This window comes from Natrix helvetica (genome assembly GCF_964273705.1).
Source record: "Natrix helvetica genome assembly, chromosome: 1".
NCBI lineage: Eukaryota > Metazoa > Chordata > Lepidosauria > Squamata > Natricidae > Natrix > Natrix helvetica.
Genome location: NC_138548.1, coordinates 184,894,789 through 184,917,745, shown reverse-complemented (window position 1 = coordinate 184,917,745; position 22,957 = coordinate 184,894,789). Strand labels below are relative to the sequence as shown.

At 37.4% G+C, this 22,957-nt stretch overlaps 1 protein-coding gene across 2 annotated transcripts in view; it reads left to right on the top strand.

Moving 5' to 3' along the window:
• Positions 1 to 22,957, top strand: part of PLEKHM3 (pleckstrin homology domain containing M3) — a 70,544-nt gene that overhangs the window by 44,710 nt on the left and 2,877 nt on the right. The window contains exons 7-8 of one of the 2 annotated variants that reach the window (XM_081937836.1): positions 2,809 to 2,872; positions 16,765 to 16,922. In XM_081937836.1, coding sequence (XP_081793962.1) covers positions 2,809 to 2,872; positions 16,765 to 16,922 — 222 coding nt within the window. The remainder of the gene's footprint in view (positions 1 to 2,808; positions 2,873 to 16,764; positions 16,923 to 22,957) is intronic. The other variant, XR_014174045.1, reaches the window with a different exon arrangement.

Sequence of the window (22,957 nt, the reverse complement as noted above, 5' to 3'; positions counted from 1 at the left end):
CTAGTGAGATGCTTATATCATATAACTGTCTCTAAATTTTGGAGCGTATTAACCCTAGTTGGTTTTAACACCCTGCCCACAGCAGTTCTGGACAGCTGATATAAGAAGTTCGAAATGATCTGAAACTGCTTCTGTCGACAAGGGCCATTGAAACTACAGCTCATATCCTGTTCTATTGCCCTCTATAGGGCAGTGATGACTAACTATTTTGGTGCCGAGTACCAAAAGTGCGTGTGCACACCCATAATCTAATGCATGCGTGACCCCCCCCCGCATGACCCCATGCATGTGTGCAACCCCCATCTTGGTCCTGCCCCGCGCATGCGTGTGCGATCCCCCTTAAAGGCTAATTGAAAATTGTTACTGATTAAGAATTTGGATTCACTATGTTTTATGAGAGCAGCAATGGATGTTAGTCTGATTCAGGTTAAATTTTAAGGCATAGGTATTTTTGTTTAAAGTCCCTAATGGTCTAAACTTGTTATTTGGGTCAGGCCCATTTCTTTGTACCCATAGTGTAGCTCCTTTTTAAAACCTGGGAGAAGGGACTCTTTAAATAATGCCAGTATCTGTTAAATGGGCGACTCCTAAGTTTGAAATTAGTTTCCTTGAATAATGCCATGGATTCATTCCTTTTCATAACTGTTTTATGGTGCTATTTTGATATGGGTTTGATTTATGGTTAATTTTTAATTTGAATGTTTGTTAACTTGACTAAATGATTATATTTTATGGTACTCTTTTATGCCCAGTAAAATTTAGTTAAATTTGTTCTGTCTAAACTGTCCTTGGTCCAGCCTTGGGATTTGTTCATAATATTACTTTTGAAGCACTCAGCCCCAGGATGCAACTCAGCTGGTTCCATCCATTAAGCACATGATCTTCGTGGCCCTGAGAGTCCTTTGCTCTCTCTGAGTGGGATGAGGGAAACTTCTTAATGCACTTGGAGTGCCATCATCAGCTGCATTCTGCTGTTTGCTTCCATCAAAATGAACAAGACCCATTTCCACAATAAAGAGAGCTTCCATAAAACAACCCAACAAAATTGAGTAGCTTTAGGTTTTTTTTTAAAAAGCCTTTCCCGTAATCTAGTTTCCATGGTAATAGGAATAAGTATGTTTTTCCTACTCTAATTCTTTTACTGATAATGTGCTTAAATCTGTTTGTCGCATGCAATCCTTAAGAGTGCTTTCATTTAGAATTAAATTGAGGAAATGTTGGAAAATCAATACCTTCCAGTCTCACAAGACACAAATAACTTTTTTGCCCACGACATATTTTGTGTATTTTCATGCATTTTTGTTAATTCTTCATTTAAATAATATTTAAAATACATTATATTGGTAAAAATAAGGGACATAACTTCAGATCATGGTCATAATATTTATATTTAAAGAAAATAATGATTTGGTGATTTCTGAGCTCATCATATTTAAATAAAAATAAAAATACAACTACTACTGTACATCTCAAGTGTATTTATAAATTTGAAGCATGTTTCTTCCAGCAAGTAGTGGCAAACCTCAAAATAATAATCTAATATTCAGGAGGGCCTTTTTAAAGTACACGTTGTTGGCTCAACTCAGCAGTGAATTCAGAACCAATGATTCCCACTTTGTCAGCTTCAACCAACAGAAGATCATTTATTAAGTTAGCAACCTTTGGTACAGGCTGAAAATGACAAAGTGGGAATCATTGGTTTCATAGTCGATAAAATATCATACTTCGATATAACTGGCTCAAGGTTGACTTGGTTTTCCATCCTTCTGTAGTTAGTAAAATGAGGACCCAGATTATTGGGGCAATATGCTGACAGTGCAAACCAGTCAGAGAGTTCAGTAAAGCACTATGGAGCGGTCTGTAAGTCTGTGCTATTGCTATTACTGTTGCTATGTGGTTGTAGATAAGGTGTGTTGCGGCCAGGAAAAGAGAGTTCACATTTCCATTGAGTTGAAAAGATGGGATATAAACATTCAGCATACAGATATATACGACTTGATTTCTGTGGTATGTGATGTATATGGCTGACTATGCTGAGTGTATGCAGCTCTGTTTTGTCTGCACATGTTGTGAAGTGAACTTCTGCAAGTTCCTGAATGTGAAATTATGTGATCAGAAAGTGAAGATTTATTATTGTGCTTGATGTGAAGTCTGACACTTTTTGAAAGATAGCATCCATATTTGTTACCCAACTTTTGTAACAAAAGGTTAATGTTTTCCATTTTACATGTTACAAGAATAGGGTGAGCATATGTAAACCGCAGTGGGGGTTTCATGCACTCTTGGCTTCTATACAGAATCTTAGAGACTTGAGAATGAATCAGAACAAATTACTGCTAGGCAGATTTCAAATGGGGAAACTATTTCTAGAGTTTTGAATCTAACACTTGAATTGAATTGAGTGGTGATCTACTAAAAAAGGTTACCTGGTTTCTTGATATGTCAGTTTGAATATAGTCCCCCCACTTTTTGGTAAACACACATGGACCAGATATTTGTATTCTCTTGCATAGTGTGTACTTATCTACAGTATCTTATGCATATACAGTTAGAATTTAATAATCAGGATAGTGCATGTTACTTCTTTTATCTTTTAGGAAATTTTCAAATAATATTTTGCTGCTTGCATTTATTCTCTCTCTCTCTCTCTCTCTCTCTCTCTCTCTCTCTCTCTCTCTCTCTCTCTCTCTCTCTCTCTCCCTCCCTCCCCCTCCCTCCCTCCCTCCCTCTTTCTTTCTTCTTTCTTTCTTTCTTTCTTTCTTTCTTTCTTTCTTTCTTTCTTTCTTTCTTTCTTTCTTTCTTTCTCAGAATTTTTCCCAGGGAGTATCTTCTTCAGCAGATCCACCTATATTCTCTGGCAGATCTACAGCAGGTAAGTGGTTTTAGATATCAGACCCTATGTATCTGTATGTATCAACCTGTGCATTAATGATTATTCACAGTCAGTAATGAAAATATTTCAAGTGTTTCACAAACGATAACTTTGATAACAGAACTAATAGTTCTGTTTTAATACTATATAAAGTGTTTATGGGATAAATATTTGTAAGAATTTCACAAATCGAGATGTAAGTAGAGTAATCTGTGGACCAAAAGATACTGATTTTTCTCTCTTTAAAAGTAGATTGCCATAATAGAAGTCTTTTTTACAATGTTGATTGCCAAAATTCAGTGTTGATGTTTGTGAACTGAGTTGAATATGTGAAGTGCATTGCAGAAAATGAATAATGAGTAAATATGGCACTGTGTTATATGGAAATGACTTTTGGTAGTCTGAACTCCAGGCTGACTCTCATAATAAATTACCTGCTGGACATGAATGCTTCAGGATGCTTACAGAGCCACCTACATTTTTTGTAGAATTCCAAAATCCATCTCCCTTACAAAAGACACATACAGAATGCTTGAAGTATACTTGAATCTAAGAATTTTTTTCAGTGCTACAAGTAAATTGGACACTGATTATTTTCATACAAAATGTCACTTCCTAATGATTCCAAGCTTATGTTGTTGTGAAAGCCTGAAATAAATATTAAAAAATCTTGTTGCTCTTACAACGTAACCACGTAGAGTCAAAAATCATTTATCTATGTTCTCTAGTTCACCTCAAAATCTGCCAGTAGATTCTACTTTTGTGCAGTCTTCATTTGAATAATCTAAATACAGAAGAGAAAGTAGCTTACAAGAAGAAAATCAGTTCCCCCAGCTGACAATTTGTAAATCTCTAATGCTTTTTGATCTACCTCATTTCAAAAATGGACTTGGAAATGCCATCCAAGGATTCTCAAATTGTCTGGAGGAGAGGGGAAAGAGTAAAAGGAGCAGGGTTTCAGACTCATTTTTCATCCATTTATTTAGCCACTCTGACAGATAATTTTGTGTGTTGATATACATTTAGATTTTTCCCCCTCCTCTGCACTTCAAACCTTTCATCATGTAATTCAATTACTGTTGCTCCTGCTCTGGTGAGTAATTTTTGCTTTTAATCTAGCTCAGTACTTATTATCAGCCTAGAAAGTTTTCTACTACTCTTTTGTCCTTGAAATCTTGTTTCATTACTTGTTATGTTTGAAATAAAATTGTGTGCTTCATTTCTGTCAAAAAGATGTATTAGGAAGGGTTGAAAAAAAACAAGATTAGGACTCTTACAGATACTTATGATGATAATGATGATGATTATATGCCATCAAGTTGGTGTCGACTCTTAACAAACACATAAATAGATTTTCTCCAGAATAATCTGCTCCCAAACTGGTCCTTCAGATCTTTTAGTGGTATACCCATTGCTACAGTAATTGAGTCCATCTGTCTTTCTGCAGTTCATCCTTTTCTTATTCCTTCCTGTAGACTTCTCAAGAGCACTAGGTCTTTGCATAATGTGCCCAAAAGATGATAATTCAGCTTGACCATGTGTGTATTTCAGTGGTGGGTTTCAAAATTTTTTACATCTTCTTCTGTAGGTGTGGCCTGCTTTGTGGGAGTGGCTTGCCAGCCATGTGACCAGGTAGGAGTGGCTTGCCAGCCATGTGATTGAGTGGGAGTGGCTTGGCAGTCATGTGACTGGGTGGGCATGGCCAACATGTAAAATGTGGTGAACCTCACTTAACAACGCTTTTGCTTAGCAACCAAAATGTTGGCTCAGAAACTCTGGCATTTGAAGCACACAAGTATTAAAGCTGTCAAGTTACAAGACACTTGCACCCCTAACCCTTTAGGAAAAAAAACCCAGGGGTCAAACTTGACAGCTTTAAGACTTGTGGACTTCAACTCCCAGAATTCCTCCTCCAGTTATGTTGGCTTAGGAACTCTGGCATCGAAGCACGCAAGTCTTAAAGTTGTCAAGTTACAAGACCCTTACACCCCTAACCCTTTAGGAAAAAACCCCCAGGGGTGTTCAAACTTGACAGCTTTAAGACTTGTGGACTTCAACTCCCAGAATTCCTCCTTTCGCTCTTCATCTTGATGATGTGCGTATGGGCTGGGGGAGAGAGCTGGAACCGGTTCTAAACGGCACTGTAGATTTGTGGAACCTCTTCTATAGAAGAGGTTAGAACTGGCAGGAACCCACCCATGGTGTATTTACTGAAAACTATGATATATTTTTAATGTGCATTCTTGTGCATGGTATTCTCAAAAGTCCTCTCCAACACCAAAGTTCAAAAACATTAATACTCTTTATCCTATGTCTTCAAAGACCAATTTTCACTTTAATAGGGTGTAACAGGGAAAACTATTTCACAGATTATTCTGACCTATTTTTGTGGTATATATCTTGACTACCAGTTTCTTAACTTTGATAGTTGATCCTAAAAGACACATCACCAATTTCTTTATTATCAGTTCTAAGATTGGTTGCTGTATCTGTTCCCATTAATTTGGTCAAAATCATTTTTTTAGTCTTCTTAGTCCCATTTTCACTATGCCTCTTGACTTTCATTACTAGAGCTTCCAGATAATTTGCATTTTCTGCTATCAGAATATTGTAAGCTGAATAATTCAGGTTATTGATGATTCTTCCATCACTTTTAAAACCACAGTCAACTTCCAATCCAACTTCCCTCAATATATTTTCAGCATATAGGTTGAATATATGCCGTCGGGGAGAGGAAGCGAGACAAACAACCTGGGAAAAGGAGGAACACCACCATGTTGCGCAATTCCCTCCCATCCCGAGAGAAGAAGAACCGTCCTCCTCATCGGGGGAAAGTGAAACCGATTCTTTTTTTTTTTATAACAAAAGTTTTATTGGTTTTTTTCAAATATTTTGGGGAAAAGGGTACATAAGTGTGGGAAAAATTTTTTGACAGCTACATCATACGGAAGGTGGTTCTTCCCCGGAATCTTGCATCTCTTTCATATTTTATATATATCAAAATATCATTGTTACATTCATATTAGCAGTTATTTTACTCAATTATTTGACATCTTCAACCATACTTTATATCACTTCTACATTTCATTATATTAGCAATTGCGATATGTTTTTAATTCATTTCTGTGACCTAAGTTTCATTGCTGTCTCCTCTCCCCTGTCTGTTGGCTGAGCCAAGGCTCCTCTCCCCTTCATGTCTTGTGTGCCGTTTCTTGTTTCACCTAGGAGGTCCTTATGTTTTTCCATGAAGGCTTCTGCCTCCACCACTGTGTTAATTCTCACTCTACCCCCCTCCCAAAAAATCAACAAGCCTTCTGGAATTAACCACTGAAACCAGATATTTTTTTCATATAGCTTTTTAGTTAGAAAGAAGAATTTCTTCCTCTTATCTCTTATTCTTTTTGGTATCTGTTTCAGAATGGTTATTTCTTTGTCCTTATATCTTAGAAAGTGAAACCGATTCTGATGATGACTGTCTGCTAAGTTCCCGATTGGGCCCCATGACCATCCCAGTAGAACTCAAAGTGCCCTCTCCTGGCGCCCAAGAAAAAATGCTAGCCCTTTTAGACTCAAGATGCACACGTTGCATTGTTAGCCCAGAAGTGGTGGAAAAAATGGGCTTAAAACAGAACTTTGCAAGTCCCCATTGCTTTTTGCCAGCTAGATGGGTCTATAGCTGGGGGGGGGGGGGGCTGCCCATTTTGTGACTGAACCTATAGACATGTGGATGGGGGATCACCAGGAAACATTAAGTTTCATTGTTGTACCTGGGAAGGACCGGCCTCTCATACTGGGCTTACCCTGGTTACGTAAATGGAACCCACACATCAACTGGAGGAAAGGGTGGTTGGGCATCCAATCTGCTAAACCCCCAGAGGGAGAATGGAGGTTTTCCGACATTGCCAACGCTGAATCTAACCTAGCGGCTGCGGTGCAGGAAAAAATTGAGGGGGAGGAGAAAATCCCGAAAGAATATTGGGACCCAAAGGACGTTTTCAGTGAAAAATATTCTAATAACTTACGCCCCCACCACGCGACGGATTGCAGCATTGAGATCCTCCCAGGAGTGAAACTTCCAAAACCCCAGATTTACTCGATGATCCCATGTGAAATGGAGGAATTATGGAAGTTTATTGACAAAAATTTGAAGAGGGGGTTTATATAACCTGCTAGGCCACGTATGGCCGCTCCTGTATTGATTAAAGCAGTGGTTCTCAAAGTGGGCGGTAAAGTGGGATGACTTGGGGGGGGCGCTAAGAGGCAAGGGGGGGCGGCAGGGGGGCGCTAAGAGGCAAGGGGGGTGGCAGGCGGCAGAGAAGGAGCTGCTCTGAGCGTACAGTTTCAGCTGGCCAGCCTGCCATAAATGCCCTTTCTCCGTTGATCTACTCAATACTACCACTGCTGCTTCTTGTTGTTGCTGCTGCTTGCTGCAGCAACTTAAGCAACAGCAGAATCGATCCTATCAGCGGCCTCAACCACCACCCAGCAAAAGAGAGGGAGAGAGAGACAGAGACAGAGACAGAGACAGAGAGAGAGAGAGAGAGAAAGAGAGAGAGGAAAAACATATAGAGAGCGTGTAACCGAGCAGAGGACGGGAGGGAATCAAAACAACTAAATCGGAAGACACCGAGCCGTTCACACGCAGCGGCTAGGCACACACCCCTCAGGCTTTTTTCCTCCCCCCTCTCCAGACCGAGCGCCATGGCTCGGAACGTGCATGTTCCCTGAGCCTGCCGCAGACAGGGCCACTCCCATCCTCCCCCCTCCCCATCCCGTCAAATGGTTGCTTCTGGCCTCTTGCAAACCACACATTCCTCAGGGTAGCCAGTCAGTCGGCGCACGCTCCGCCAATCCGCGCACTGTGCACCAAGGATGGCAGTATTGTGTTCTGCAGGCAGGGAGCCCTCTTTTCTGCGGGCGCATGAAGGGTGATCCCAGGACCGGGGATTCCCACATGTGCATGTGGCAACTAAAATCCTCCGGCGACATAAAAAAGGGAGTGGTGGGTGGTGTTCCTTGGGTGGGAAGGGGGCAGCAGGGCAATGGCCAAAGGGAGGTGAGAAGTTTGCCCTAATCTCTTTTAACACCATTTAATTGATGAACAACAGCTTTTTGCAAGTTGTGGATTCAATCTATTTGAAGTTGCAAGATTGGAGGATTATTTTTTTTACCCCCCTCTGTTAAAGCGGCATTTGGACTATCTCTCGATCTCGGAATGGAGTGAGAGTAAAGCGTTGAATTACCCATTTGTATTAACTATGAGAAAGATTTACATCACAATTGCAAGAAGTGATTCCTGAGCTGTTTTAAAAGCCTTATGGAAACTTTGGATGCTTTGCTCCCTGGTTCCCTGTGAAAGGGGGAGCCAAGATGGCCCACTTCCGTCTTCTTCTCTGCTCTTATAAATGAAATTAGCCTTTTGAAACTACCTTTGAAGGAATTTCAGGCTTTATATTACTACTACCTCCCGAAGGTCTCCTGGAGCCCCCCCTGTTTTGTGGTCTTTCTGGATTTGGATTATTTGATTTTCTTCTTCTGGCTTGGAACTGTGACTAAGGATTAACACTCACTTCTGGGCTTGTCTGCCTCCTCGGCATCACCCAGCTGCGCATTCCACAGATGCCATTTCTTTTGTATAAGACTTAAACTTATCTCTGAACTTAATAAATGGGGCCCAGAAAACCACCACCGGGTAAGGCAGCTTCGGCACCCACCTCTTCTACATCCAGCCCAACGACCCAACAGACAAAAATTTCATCATTCTTACAACAAGAAGGGGCTGGAGAGAGTTCAAAGGACTTATCAGTCACCCAAATGTTCCAGGCTATTATGAAGGGACAAGAAGAACTGAAAAAAGAGCTGACAGATTTTAAAGAACAGCTCAGAGACGTACAGCAGCAAACAACAGAAAATAAACAGAGGGTTGGTGTACTGGAAGAGGGCATGGTTGGGTTGAGGGAGGAGGTGAAGGCAACTCAGAAGGGGAATAGAGAATTGGAAAATTTCATGGTAAAGATGGAACTTGAAAGAATGTCCCTTTTTCTCAGATTCCAGAACCTACCCGAGACAGAAGATGAAGATCTTAAGGATACTATGTGTACAATCTTAGCAGAATACATTAAGAGAGATAAAGAACAGTTGTGGTGGGATATGGACCTGGTTTATAGAATCAATTCAGAATATGCCAGAACACATAATGTTCCAAGGGAAGTCCACATTAAATTTCTTAGGAAGACCACGAGGGATGAGGTTTTGGGAGCCCAAAGGGGGGGGGGGAACCACTAAAATATAAAGATAAAGAAATTGCCATTCTTAAACAAATTCCAAAAAAAAAAAGAGAGATAAGAGGAGGAAGTATTCCTCCTTATCAAAGAAATTATATAATAAAGGAGTTTGGTTTAAATGGTTATTGCCAGAAGGAATGTTGATCTTCTGGGAGGGAAACAGAATTAGAATCAATACAGTTGTGGAGGCAGAGGCCTTCATGAAAAAACACAGTCCCTTCCTAGAGGACGAAACCATAGGAGGTAGTGAAAAAGGTAATAATACACAAGATATGAGGGAGGGAGGGGCTGTGGCTCCGCCAGAGGACAGTGGGGAGGGAGCAATATTGAAAAGGCTCAGGTCACAAAAATAAATGTATTTGAAATATTATTGTAATTGTTGATATATTAGAAAGTGGTAAAAGAGATGATTGAACATATGGTTGATACAATGTATAACAAGATGCTGTTTTTGCTTATCTTTTATTTTTTGTTTTCCTTTTTGTAAAAGTTGTGAGATTTGGAGAGATTTCTACTTTCAGCACGATGTAGCTGCCAAAATATTTTGTATATCTACCTACCCTTCCCTATAAATGTTTAAAAACCAATAAAATACTTTTTTAAAAAAATAAATAAATGAAGTTTTACATGAACACCTATACAAAGGCATGATGGTCTACCTTGACGACATCCTTATCTACACGAAAACACGTGATGAAAATGTTACTTTAGTGCGATCAGTACTCAAGAAACTCCGGACCTCCAAACTTTATGCCAAATTGTCTAAATGTGAATTTCATCAAGAGAAGATCGATTACTTTGGCTACAGCATCTCCCACAACGGCATCGAGATGGACCCGGCGAAAGTCCAGGCTGTAACTGAGGAATGTAACCATTCCTGTACTTTCCAACGTGGTAATGACTAGGGTACTGATCAAACATTACTTTCTAGTACTGGAGTTTCTTGTATATAGGAATGTCTTCCACGATATCTTGGATGTTATATCTGTATTGAACAGTATGTCAGTATACTTTCTTATCTTTGTTTAATCATCTGGGAATAAGTTACTGCCTGGCCATTGATGTCTTTTAGTACAGTATGCCAGTTTAAAGCTGGAACTACCTTCTGAGTTTGGAGATTTTTTAAAAATAATTCTTTTCACTCTGGGTTTGTTTGTTTGCTTGTTTGTTTTGGTTACTTTCAAGTCAACTTTATTCCTGGTGACTATCTAGTCAAGTAGTTGTAGTTTTGTTGGCAAATTAGTTTTCAGAAGTGGTTTACCATTGCCTCTTTCCTAGGGCTGAAAGACAACTACTGACCCAAGGTTACCCAGCTGGCTTTGTGTGTAAGGCAGGACTAGAACTCACAGTCTCTCAATTTTAACCCTAGTGCCTTAACTACTACACCAAACTACTTTTCCTATTCGTAACTAGAGGCTTATTTATCACTGTTCATATTCTGCAGAATTTTTTCCATCAAAATTGCTCTTTATTCATCTTTATTCTTTGCAGCATACTCTTACATTATGTTTTTCTCTCATCCACAGCCTCTTTGATTTCATCATTCATACTCTAATGTGTTCTTTTCACATAGCTAGTTACTTGGCATCTTACTAGAGCTTTATTATTGGAAAGTATTCAAGCTTAGATGATCTTGAGATATTTCTTACTACCTTATAGATAAACGTGTGGGAGGAAGTTTGCTAACATCTGATTTTTTTTCCTAAAGTCAAATATTGGAACAAAGGTAAAACACTTAAATCTCTGTCTCTTAAATTACTTGATTAAATTATGCAAAATATTTTTACAAATGCTAAGGGACCAATTATTGTAAGAAAATACTAATATTTCAGGAGATGGTTATATGTTGTCGGTTTCCTGTCATGGAAGGCATTGTGTAGTTTATAACACAGACTTCTACTAGCAGATATTCTTCACCTTCCTTATATTATTTGCCATGCTATTCAGAAGTGTCCCCCAACTCTCTGGAACAGTTTTAGGCAGCTTAGGGAATAGGAGAGGATGTAGGTAGTAGTTTTTGCAGTGTACTTAAAAGAAAGTCCAGAAGCAACCCACTGCCTAATAACTATTTAATATTCAACATACTCTATGAAGATAAGTTTAATACACAAGAGAAAACTGTGAAGAAGAGTATATTGATTTTATAAATCTATGCAAGTAGTAATTAATCTCTCATAATTTAGAAAGCTTCATGGGTGCAAATAAGAGAGACTTTGAAAGGCTAAGTCTTCCACATACAGAACATTGCTTAAGAACATTTCTCTATCTGCCTGTACTATGTGTATGGGAAGCAGAAAAGATACTGAGCAACAAAAGCTCTTTCAGATCTTACTTCTAAATGTGCAAAAGTCTTTAGAAAAGCCTGTGTGGGACTGGAATTTATATGCATGCCAGTTTATATACAAACAGATTATCGTTGTAAAACATTTAACCATCTCAGTTAAAAACCCAGCAGCTGCACTTGTGCAATCTGCTGAGCAGTTAGATGTGTTTCTTTATTTGATGGCTGAGTGTGTAGCTCAATCTCAGCTTGTTAGCTTAGTTTAAGAATTGTGTGAATGCAGAAAATCAGTCATTTCAGCAATCAGGCTAAGCACATTACATGAACACAACTATAGCTCTAATCTTTTATCTGTTCACCTAAATACTCACATATGTATTGCCATGTATGTTTTAAATCTGACACTCCCATGATGAACTGGTATTTCTAAAAGTCTTTGTTTTTAATAAATGTTATCTTCATGGAAATAATTCAGATCATGAACAGACCATTTAAATTACACCATTTGTGTTGCCTTACAAGGAGTCTTATGTCTACATAATGATAATGATTAACACACTGACTTACAATGATAGGGTCATAAGATAATGTAGCCATAACACTGGCTTCCCAGTGGCAATCAAACTTGACATGGAGGTTTTGTCACTTCTGTAACTTCAATTATTAACTCTGCCTTCAGGGCCACACAATACAGTGCAATCTCGTTAAATTTAAAGAGAGTAACTATAACTTCTTTCCACTGGACTACATTTGCCTTATCTTTGAGATATCTACTCTGTGTATATTATCTTGGAAGTCAGTGTTGATCTGTTGCACCAAAGATTTGTGCAACTTTATATTTTATCAGCTAAGGATATCTTACTTTACTTGTTTCTGTTTACATGTTGAACTTTACATGGCTGTCCTTGATTTGACTACATTTTTAAGGTTTCTGTAATGTGTCCATTTAGCATACAAGGTATTAGGGTTAAATTCTTGCTGGGAAACTACAGTGTAACATAGTACATCTTAGATTCCTCTTAGCTTTATGTTTCTGTACTTTAGAACACTGTTTCTCAACCTTGACAATTTAAAGAAATGTGGACTTCAATTCCCAGAATTGCCAAGCTAGCATGGGAATTCTGGGAATTAGAAGTCCACATTTCTTAAAGTCACCAAGGTTGAGAAAGAATGCTTTAGAGAGTTGTCAAACATATTTATATCCATATAAAGACAATAGAAGTGTTTCTGTATGTTGATGAGTCCATATGGTGGGGTAAAGTTTGAAAATTGATTGCTGTAGACGTTTGTGAGTGGCACAAAGAGGCACCCAACTTCTCTAAACATGATTCTTGGCATGCACATCTATCTGAGGCGTCTTGCAGGAAACCTTTTCATATCACTAAATGATTAATGTGTTCCAGAATAGCTTCCAAATAATATTGTGCCTGTATCAAACACCATGCAGATATGTTCTTGTATATAAACATCATATACATTCAGACTCCCTGTATTATTTTTAAAATAATGAGCCTGGCTCTGCAGGGTATTACATATCTATGCCTTTTATGGATTGTTACTTTGTAATAGTGAAAAGGTTTGTACATCCCAATTAACTTTACTTATGGAGCATACACTCCATGGATAACCCTGGAGAACCGAATGGCAACTAATTCTCAAATTCCAAAATTCTGCCAAGAAAACCAAATGGATGTTTAAATCAGGACAGCATCAATGTGATATTGGGAGATGAGTCTTCCAGGCTGGAATACATCCAAAGAGCATAAATAGAAAATGAGTTATATCTGAATAAGTAAGACAAGGAAGTTAAGGATAACAAGAAAGTAAAATATTTAAGAAAATTATCGAAATCAAAGTAATTTGTTATGCGAATCTGGGCATGCTTAAAGATAAAGAAGGTAAGGATCTATTGCAGAAAAAAGATACAAGAAATGATGACATGAATATACTAAGAAATTGGACATAAATATCTCTACTTTGATAATATGAATTAAGATTAGATCACTGAACTAAAATATTCTGGAAAGTAAAGATAAATGAGCCCTAGAAAATATTCCTAAGAAAAGCAGTAAGATTTTAAAAATGCAGCAATGACCAAACAATTGTAAAAGATGTATTTATATTTTTTATGTACTAAAAAGGGCATTGCTACAAATGCTCAGATTATGGAAAAACTAGGGTTATCGCAAATGCTAAGTTGTTGCAATTTTGAACAGTTCATAGCATGAGAACTAACAGATATACATGCTGGATTCTAAAGAGCCAAGGACACCTGAGATCCCATTGCTAACATCCATGGATAATGAGAAACACAAGGCAGATCCAAGAAGATGTCACTTTTTGCTTTATTGATTATACGAAGGCTTTTGACTGTGTAAACCAGAATAAATTGTGAATAGTTCTTTTAAAAGGGAGGGGGGGAGCTACCTCATCTGCCTTTTGAAGATCTTGTACAATGACCAGAAAGCAACACTTAGAAGTGAATATGAGAAACTGAATTGCTCAGAATTGGGCAAGAGTGTATAATGACATTTATTTAATGTACATGCAGAATATATCATAAGAAATACAAGCCTGAGGTCCCTGGTTATCACAGCCTCTAGAACCAAAATTTATTTGAAACTCTAATATAGCAAGAATTTAGGAAATTAGAGGGGGGGAGAGGTGGAAGAGGTATTATGCATGTTCATCACCTTGAGTTATTTTTTTAGGGCAGGGCATACATACATATATTTTTTTTGTTCCATATAATTCCATTTTCCTTTCTATGTAAAATATATCCAGGAAGTAATTTACTGCTTTATAACCTTATGAAAATAACATTACTAACGTGAATCTCTTGTCTGCAGTAGTACTTTCCATGTTCCAGGCTCGAAACAAATTTTCTGACTGTTAAACTATGTTAAATCTAATTTGTGTAACTACATTCCTTCAGCTTTTTTTAAATTTGTACCTTCCAGCTAGTTTTTAAATATGGAATGTAATATCCATTATACAACTTTATAAAAAAGATGGAATCGGGGGTATGGTTTGCTCTGTGGTTACCTTGTAGTTATAAGAACAAGAGGCATGTTCTCCATTTATCTTTCATCCACATAAGCAATCCTTACTAGGGGCAATAGTCTTTTTTGCAATCTGCAATAAATTCACTGTCTCCATTGGTCAGACGTTTTCTAAGCTACTGACAATCTAGCCTTGTCTTATAGAGGTAACACTTTATTGCTATTTGAGTTTCCTCTTGCTACTAATTTTCCTCATCAAACTAACATGGACCTTGCAAAGCCTTTCATATTCCATTTATGCAAAAAGGAATGTTTATGATAATCTGGTTTATTTAAATAATTTATAGTATTACTATGATAACCATAAGCTGCCTTGTTAGCATATGGCTATCATGGAGTCTCTTTACCACTTCTTTCAGATTCTCCATATTTTGTTGTTGAAATACGGTGTTTATTGTCTTTTTAACTCAGTTTAGAAGCAAGTGGATGTGTTACATGTATGACACCTATTGTATTTAACCCCCAATCTGCATCCCAACAAGATTACCAAGACAAACATGTTGTAAATATCTTCTCCAGGGATATTACTATATAGGGCTGCCTCATATATAAATCTACGAATATATGTGTAGGTATGCTGGTCTTGTTGTATTCGGGTCTTTTCCCGTGTAAGATTGAGATAGTCTTGGCAACGTTTCGGCGAGGTCTCCCTCGCCATCTTCAGGCTGGAGTTTTTGGCTTAAAGCGTAGTCGGAGCTGCCGTCTTTCTATAAACCTTGGTGGGGGTGTCTGGAGTGCTGGCGTTGTTTCAGTAAGTGGAATGATTGGTTGTGTGGTTGTATCATGATTGGTAGATTGGCCACACAATCAATCATTCCACTTACTGAAACAACGCCCGCACTACACACACACACACACACACCAAGATTTATAGAAAGACGGCAGCTCCGACCACGCTTTAAGGCCAAAACCCAGCCTGAAGATGGCGAGTGAGACAAGTTGCTTCATACTGTAATATAGTAAAATAAAGCCTGAATGCTTGGTGCTGAACATACAGTATCTATTCTTGGTTTATAGTTCAGGTTTCCTCATTTCAGTCATGTTTGTTTGCCCATTCATTAATAATAGCCCACTGTTTATTCTGTTTCCTTATTTTTGTTAAATATCACTTCCCTAGATCTTATTTAAACTTTTGAACTTCAGGAATAAAATTAAATAAGGAAGAGCATTTTTTTTCTCAAGAAAAGTTGCTTATGTTACTGACTGAGACATTCTGTTATAACAGTAGCTGGCCTTGAATCTTAATTTTAGATGGTGACCTTTATGCATTGTTTAATGTGCAGCATGAGGGGATCTTCCTATAACATTACCATTTTCCTATATCCCAAACAGATGTCAAACTGCACAACTAGCAATAATTTTTCTGCTTCCTGTAGCTGTATTTTTTCGCATTCCCATTTGGGGACAGTAATCCAAGCAGTTCCCAGGACTTCCTGTGCTGCCTACATTTTTCCATTCCACATCTGTGCAGTGGCTTTAACTATCACTTACAAAAGTATATTGAGTATAAGTGAGGTAACTATTCCAGTGGAATGCACATTTCCCAAATACATTCAAAATTATCTCTGGATGCCAGACACTTGAAATATCAGTCATGATAGCGTATTGCTTGTAATAAAAATTGTAATATTCCAAATATTTGGTAGGTGTATAGATCAGTCATGCTTAACTATCCATTAAGTATAGCTTTACACATGCGGAGTGCATTTCATGGATTGTTTTTAATGAAGCATCTTAGTAAAATTCTGAAACCTAACATCTTTCAGAAAGGGAAAGATACCAATTATTTTGAATTATGCTTGATAGGCAGATGGTATCTCTTTTTATATACTAATACAAAATTATGATATATATTACAGCAAAGTAATACTAAAAATGTTGGTAGAGACACTGAGACTTAGAATTCTGTCCAGTTCACAGCACACTGGGAAAAATGCTATGTATCTTCCAGTTTTAGTAGAATAATATGTATATGTATCAACTGAAAGGCAAAGCTTTTCAGTTCTTTGCTAGTATGCCTCAGTGTTTCCCAAATCTTGAAAATGTGAGCCTTAAAAAAAATCACCTTTACTGGATCTTGTTTTCGGTGCTGATCATTTATTTCTGCAGTCTCTGTCTTGAGTATTCTAATCCATTGTATCATCTGCAAAAGTAGAAAAACATGGAAACTGACTTCAGTGAGAATCAGTGAAACAAAATTCATACCTTGTCATTCCTTTCTACGGTTTATCAAGATTTTATTATATTTTTCTTGTTATTTTCCAGGTTATCGAAGGGAAGCTGTCCCCTTTCCTTGGGAAAGTAATAAAATTTGCAACCTCCCATGTTTACAGCTGCAGCCTTTGTAGTCAAAAGGGATTCATCTGTGAGATCTGTAATAATGGTGAAATTCTGTACCCCTTTGAGGACAGTTCTACAAGCAGGTTAGAGTTTATGATTTTTGAGTTATATGACATATTTATTACTAGAGGTCGATAGAAAAATACAACAGAATAACTGAACTGCAGAAGAACCCAGCTCATGCTACTGGCTACCTACAATTTTGATAAAGGTGTGAATATCCTACTTGTTGGATATGAATACAGTGGAAAATGATGATTTGGGCACTGAATTTAACACTTACGTAAGTAATTTCAGGGCAAGAGTTGGATTAATTGAAAATGTGATTCCTTGTAAAACCTTTTAAAAAGCATGTTCTAAGGTTTCAACTTCATCAGAAACACATACTCCATCAAAAACAAGAGCGCTTACCAGTTTCTTTCATTCTTTGGCTATGAATGAGAAGGCCTCAAAACTAAGCCTTCATAAACAAAGCATCTACAGGATGTTGATGAAGTTTCCCATCCTAAGCAGGAATTGACTTGATCTCAGTGGTTACTGCCAGTGCTATGATTTTATTATTTAAATGCCTGAAGACCGTAGGAAGGGTCTTATTACAACAGGACAAAGGTTCATCTAGTTTAGCGTTCTTTGGGGAAATTCCAATAGTAAGATGTGAAAGCAATTAAGCCTTTCTCCTCATGTTCCTCAACATGCTGCCCATTGACCCAAAGGTAAATAAATGTCATTGCTTCCTGATCATTCTGAGTGGGTAATCTGTAAATATGAATAGATAGATAGATAGATGATAGATAGATAGATAGATAGATAGATAGATAGATAGATAGATAGATAGATGATAGATATGATAGATACTACCATATTTGAGATATCATCCTCAAAAGTATGTGCTATCATCTTCATGAGCTGTGGTGGTGCAGTGGTTTTAGAATGCAGCATTGCAGACTGACTCTGCCCACAGCAGGAGTTCAATCCTGACCCAGATTGTTGGGGGCAATATGCTGACATTGTAAACACTCAGAGAGTTCTGTAAAGCACTATGGAGTGGTATATAAGTGCTATTACTATTATTATTTGTTTCATATATCTTTTAACCATCCTAGTTTGTGGAGATGATCATTACAGGTAGTGCTCATTTAACGATGGTAATTTATATCATTAAACAATGCGGTCATAAAGTTCAACATCACATGCTCATGCTGCTTAGTGACTGTAGGTCTGGCAGCCCCTCCCCATTGCAATTGTAATGTGAACGCCATGGGTTGTTAAGCAAGAACTTTATGTGACTGTGATTTCCAACTTCCTGCCAGCTTCCCTATTGACTTAATTTGCTGGCAGGAAAAGTGTCAAATCGTAACCCTGTCTGAAAATTCGAGGACTGGTTGTAAGCACCACTCATTTAGTATCATTGCAAATTTAAAGAGTAGCTGAATGTGTGGTCATTAAACAAGAAAAATCTGTAATGTTTTATCAGTCAACTTCACTAGATGTCCTTGTGTTTTAATATTGTGGAAGACAGAAAATAACATTGTCCACTTTCTTTGATCTGTGTACAATGTTGTAATATTCTGTTATTGATACTTTTATTTACCTTGTTTCCTTTGCTTAGTTTGTAGCCTTTTCTTTGGAAAAGTTGCTTTAGCCCCAAGATTCTTCTACTTAACTTTTTAATATGTTTCTTAGTTTTACATTTTAATAATAACCAACTACTCAGGTGTCCACTCAGGCTTCTCTAAACCATACACACATACCTATTTTTCTCTTGTTTTGTCCTTGTGTTTCTTTACATTTTCTGACACTGAATTGCATTCAGAGTAGAGATTCCCCCCCCCTTTTTTTTTTCTCACTGACTCTTTTTGTTTTGATCATTTTAAATCATTGCACAATTCAGTTACTAAGCAAATTGAAAAAACTGACCTAATCACAGGACTGTTTATATTCCATATGCATAAGAGTAGGTATATAGATAAAACTTATTATCGGTTGTTACTTCCATTATGGCATACTTTGAGACAGAAGTTTTATTTTATTTTAGTTAGTTTAAAGTTTTAAAGAGTTTCTAATGATGTCAAATTAATTTTGGACAAAATATTTGAATAATTTAAATGTTTATTGAAATTCCTGGTGAAACATTTCAGAGTGCTGACATCTTGAAAGTCTTCAGATCAACAATTATTTAGTCTAATAACATTTTGGGATATTTGCAGTGTTCACCAACTTTTCATGATATTCACACATACATTTATCTGTATGCTACCATTTTCTCATGTTTGAAATTTTGTACCATTTGGGAGTCAGTGTGTATACTAGGATCTGAAACTATGCCTTTGAATGAAGAAAAAAGTAAGAGAATTGATGCTGTATTAGCTTTGTACAAGCTCATCTATGTGATTGTAGTCATAAATCAAATCAATGGTGTTCTAACACTAAGCCTTGTTTAAACCAGCAAAAAGACTGATGAAATAGCAATTGCATCCCTTGTAATAAGATGCCCTTGTGAATGATCCTATAAGAAACCCTTCTTCTGTTCTCGAGAGACAAGCAATTTAACTGCATTTCTACCTTTGTTTCTGTAACTTGCTGCTTATGGTGCTGCCTTGAACTTTTTGTTTGCTAAGGCAGAGCTCCTTTTGTGGATGGAGTCTGCTGCCATAGGAAAATGCAGACCCATGATTCCCTGATGGTTAGATATTTCGAAGTGAGTCTGCATAGGTTCGCCCCACAGTGTAGCATCTTAGACAGATTAGCAAAAAGAATACTTTCTGTTAGAAAATACCGTCTTCTGTGGATGCATTTTCAGATGCAATTTTTGAAGGCTAATCTCTCCCTGAAACAGATAAATCTTAGAACAGGATAACCCTCCTGAGAGCTGGGGTTTTCATTTGCACCAGCTTGTTTGCTCAGCATTCTTCTTCTTTTTGTGTGTGTGTCAGTCCTTGAGCAAACAGCTAAATACCTGGATAATGCATTCATCTGGCTTTGAATACACATATATTACATACCCCTTTCTTGCTAATCAGTGTGACACATTCTTTTGTTGGCCAAATGGTTCCAAAACAAACACAATCATTTCACTTAATTAGCAGGGGTTGGTGGGCTGTGCCTTGCAGGCTTCTTACATCCTGCCCAAGGAGAGACAAATCCAAAATTTCTCTCATAACATGTTGTTAGACAATGTTCACAAATTCTTTTCTTTCTTATTTGAATTTTATAGCGCCAGGCCTTTCAATCATTAGTCTAAAAATAGAAGTTGTAGTAAACACAAATTATAATGAATGAGTCACATTATGGCCATACAAAATGTAGTTTGTTTCAGGCAAACAAAAAGGAGACTTAAACAAGGACTCAAAGCTGTTGAAAATAGAATCCTCTATAGTATTTTAATTCATCTCTTAATCATAGAGATAAAGTGCATGGGGTAATTGACTATCATGTTTATGCTTAAAGTGTTAAATCTGCACAATGGCCAGGTTTTGTTCTCATTGAGATCAGCTTCACATGCTTATTTCATATAAAATTTATAGCAGGGGCTTATTAAAAAGAGACATGTCCTTCCTTGTATTTCAGTACACCTGAAATAACCATTTAGAAATGGCAAATTTCCTATTATGCTACCTGACAGTCTTGGCAGACTTTTTGTTGCAAGTCACATGGGTTACTTTCTTCTATTAGCTACTGGGACCCATGACATACACAATGGAATCCTGAAATTGACTTCTTGTTCAGGTTACGGCGATTTTCCTCTTGTGTTGCATGTGGTGAATGAATTGGACAATGTGATGTGTCACCTCTGGTTAACAATGATAGTTGATATGACAGAAGGTATCTCCATGCTGACTCATGTGATTGAAGAAAACAATCTTTAATCAGTGAAAAGGTGAAATCTTTTAAGAGGGATCTAAAATGAGGCAAAATCCAAGGATCCAAAGTTGGATTAGCAAATGGAAGGAGCTTTAAGGAAGTCTCTAGCAAATTTGGCTAAATTAAAATGTGTAAACTGAGCATTACAAAGCCATGCCTCTGCATGACAGATATATAAGAGAACAAATGGAATCATGAAAGGTGTCTAGGTGGGATCCTCATTTCCTACTCCATGAGAGAGCGAAAATGCTTCCTGATTAGACCCTTCTTTGTGAGGAGTTATTTATTTATTGTGCTTTTGAGTCAGTTTTTGACTCCTGACCTTGACTAGTCCCTGGAGCTTTTGGCACTTTCAGAAGCGGTTTTTCCCTGCTAAGAGAGTGACTAGCCCAAGGTCATCCAGTTGGCTTCATGTCTAAGGTGGAACTAGAACTCCTGGTTTCTGATTTCTAGCTTGCTGCCTTTACCAGTACTCCAAACTTGCTCTCTGTGAGAATCTCAAAGGTGCTTTTTCAAAAGGCAACTGGACAATGTTTTTTCTTGAGGAAGATGTTTCACTTCTCATCCAAGAAGTTTTACCAGTTCTTGGATGAGAAGTGAAATATTGTCTTCCTCAAGAAAAAAACATTGTCCAGTTGCCTTTTGAAAAAGCCCTTTTTGTGACAACCATGACCTGGATGATGATTGAGAATATCCATAGAATCTCCGTGAGGAGTTATAAATAACAAAGCACCCACCAAAGCAGAACATTGTTCATTTGCAAGTTTCTCTTAAGATTTCTAGATATAACTGGGGGACAGATAAAAACACAGTAAGGAAATATTGGAGCTTTCCTTTTAGTTTAGAGAAACTTCTGATCTCCTAAATTGTCCTGCAGGAGTGCTTCCCTAATTCATTGACTTTGTGAAGAAGGTATGAATAAGATAGGTGTAGGAATCCACGACTGCCAAAGGCAAAACTGAATATATAAATAAGTCTGAAATTGCTTGTCTGTCCCATTTTACAGCCTCTTCAAAAGGATTTGAGAAGAGGAGGAGAATGGTTTATTAATAATGAGGTGGTTTTATAAATAAGTAAGAGGAATATCCACTATCCCAACAGAGATGCTGCTCCTTTCCCTCAGATGATAAGAGTAGTGGCTGATCCAATTCAGATGGGCAGATTAAAAAAAAAGAGATATTTGTTGTCTGAAATGGAATTCTAAGGATTCTCTGCAGCAGGAAGAGTCTAGATCTTAGTAATTCTCTGTAGAAGACCTATTATAACCTGGTTCCATCTTATCATTGATTCTAAAATAAAAAAATTAACAATCAGCCCAGAAGCTACATTTGCCTCTCCATATCCATGATCAGTGTTAAGAGAAAATAAAGATTACTTCTCATATTAAGAGAGCATCAGATAGACAAACACACACACACCTACAGGCACACACCAAAACCCTACCTCACTGATGTCCCTTAGAGAAAATATACATGCAACCACTTATTTTTCCTCCAGTGCATAAGTTCTCACAGATTTTATAACTACCAATGCTGAAGATTGGAGCGTGGATATTGTCTTTCTTCTGAAAAGCCGGTTGCATCTCTCACTGCATACTGAATCAACAGAATTCCATTTTTCATACTTTCTTTAAATTTTCTTTAATACACATTTTAATCCTATTCCTCTAGTTTAGAGCACAAAGAAAAAAAGGATGCTTCAGATTGCAATTGATCAATTAGATTTTAGCTGGTAATGAGAGTTACAATCAAGTGCACATAGAATCATGTATCTGAAAGTTATTTCTAAGTAGATGTGCAATAGAGGGGTTTATAAAATATTTTGGAAATTTAGAGAATGGAAGCTAATGAGATTTTAAGTGAAATCTATGGAAAGTAGAATTTCAACCTCTTCTTCCAATAGTGTTTCTGGACATCCCATTCTTGCTTTTACTAAGAAATTAATTGATTATGGATGTTACAGAAGATATGGGCTGTTTGCTTCATTACAAATTGTTTTACCAAAGTAGTTGTTCTTAAATTTGTATCTCAACATTCTCTTCTCCTTCCCTTATCCCTACATTTAACGCATCTGGATAAGAGTGGCAGGTGTGTTTCACTCTTTCATAATCCTCCTGGCATTCATTTCAATAGAAATTCCTGATAAGCTTTTACATTTTCCAGTTGAATGAGAAAAGAGGGAAAGGGAGAGGCCATGGATGAATACAAAATGACATTCTCATCAATCATTAGTCTCCAACCATTGCAAGGAATTGCAA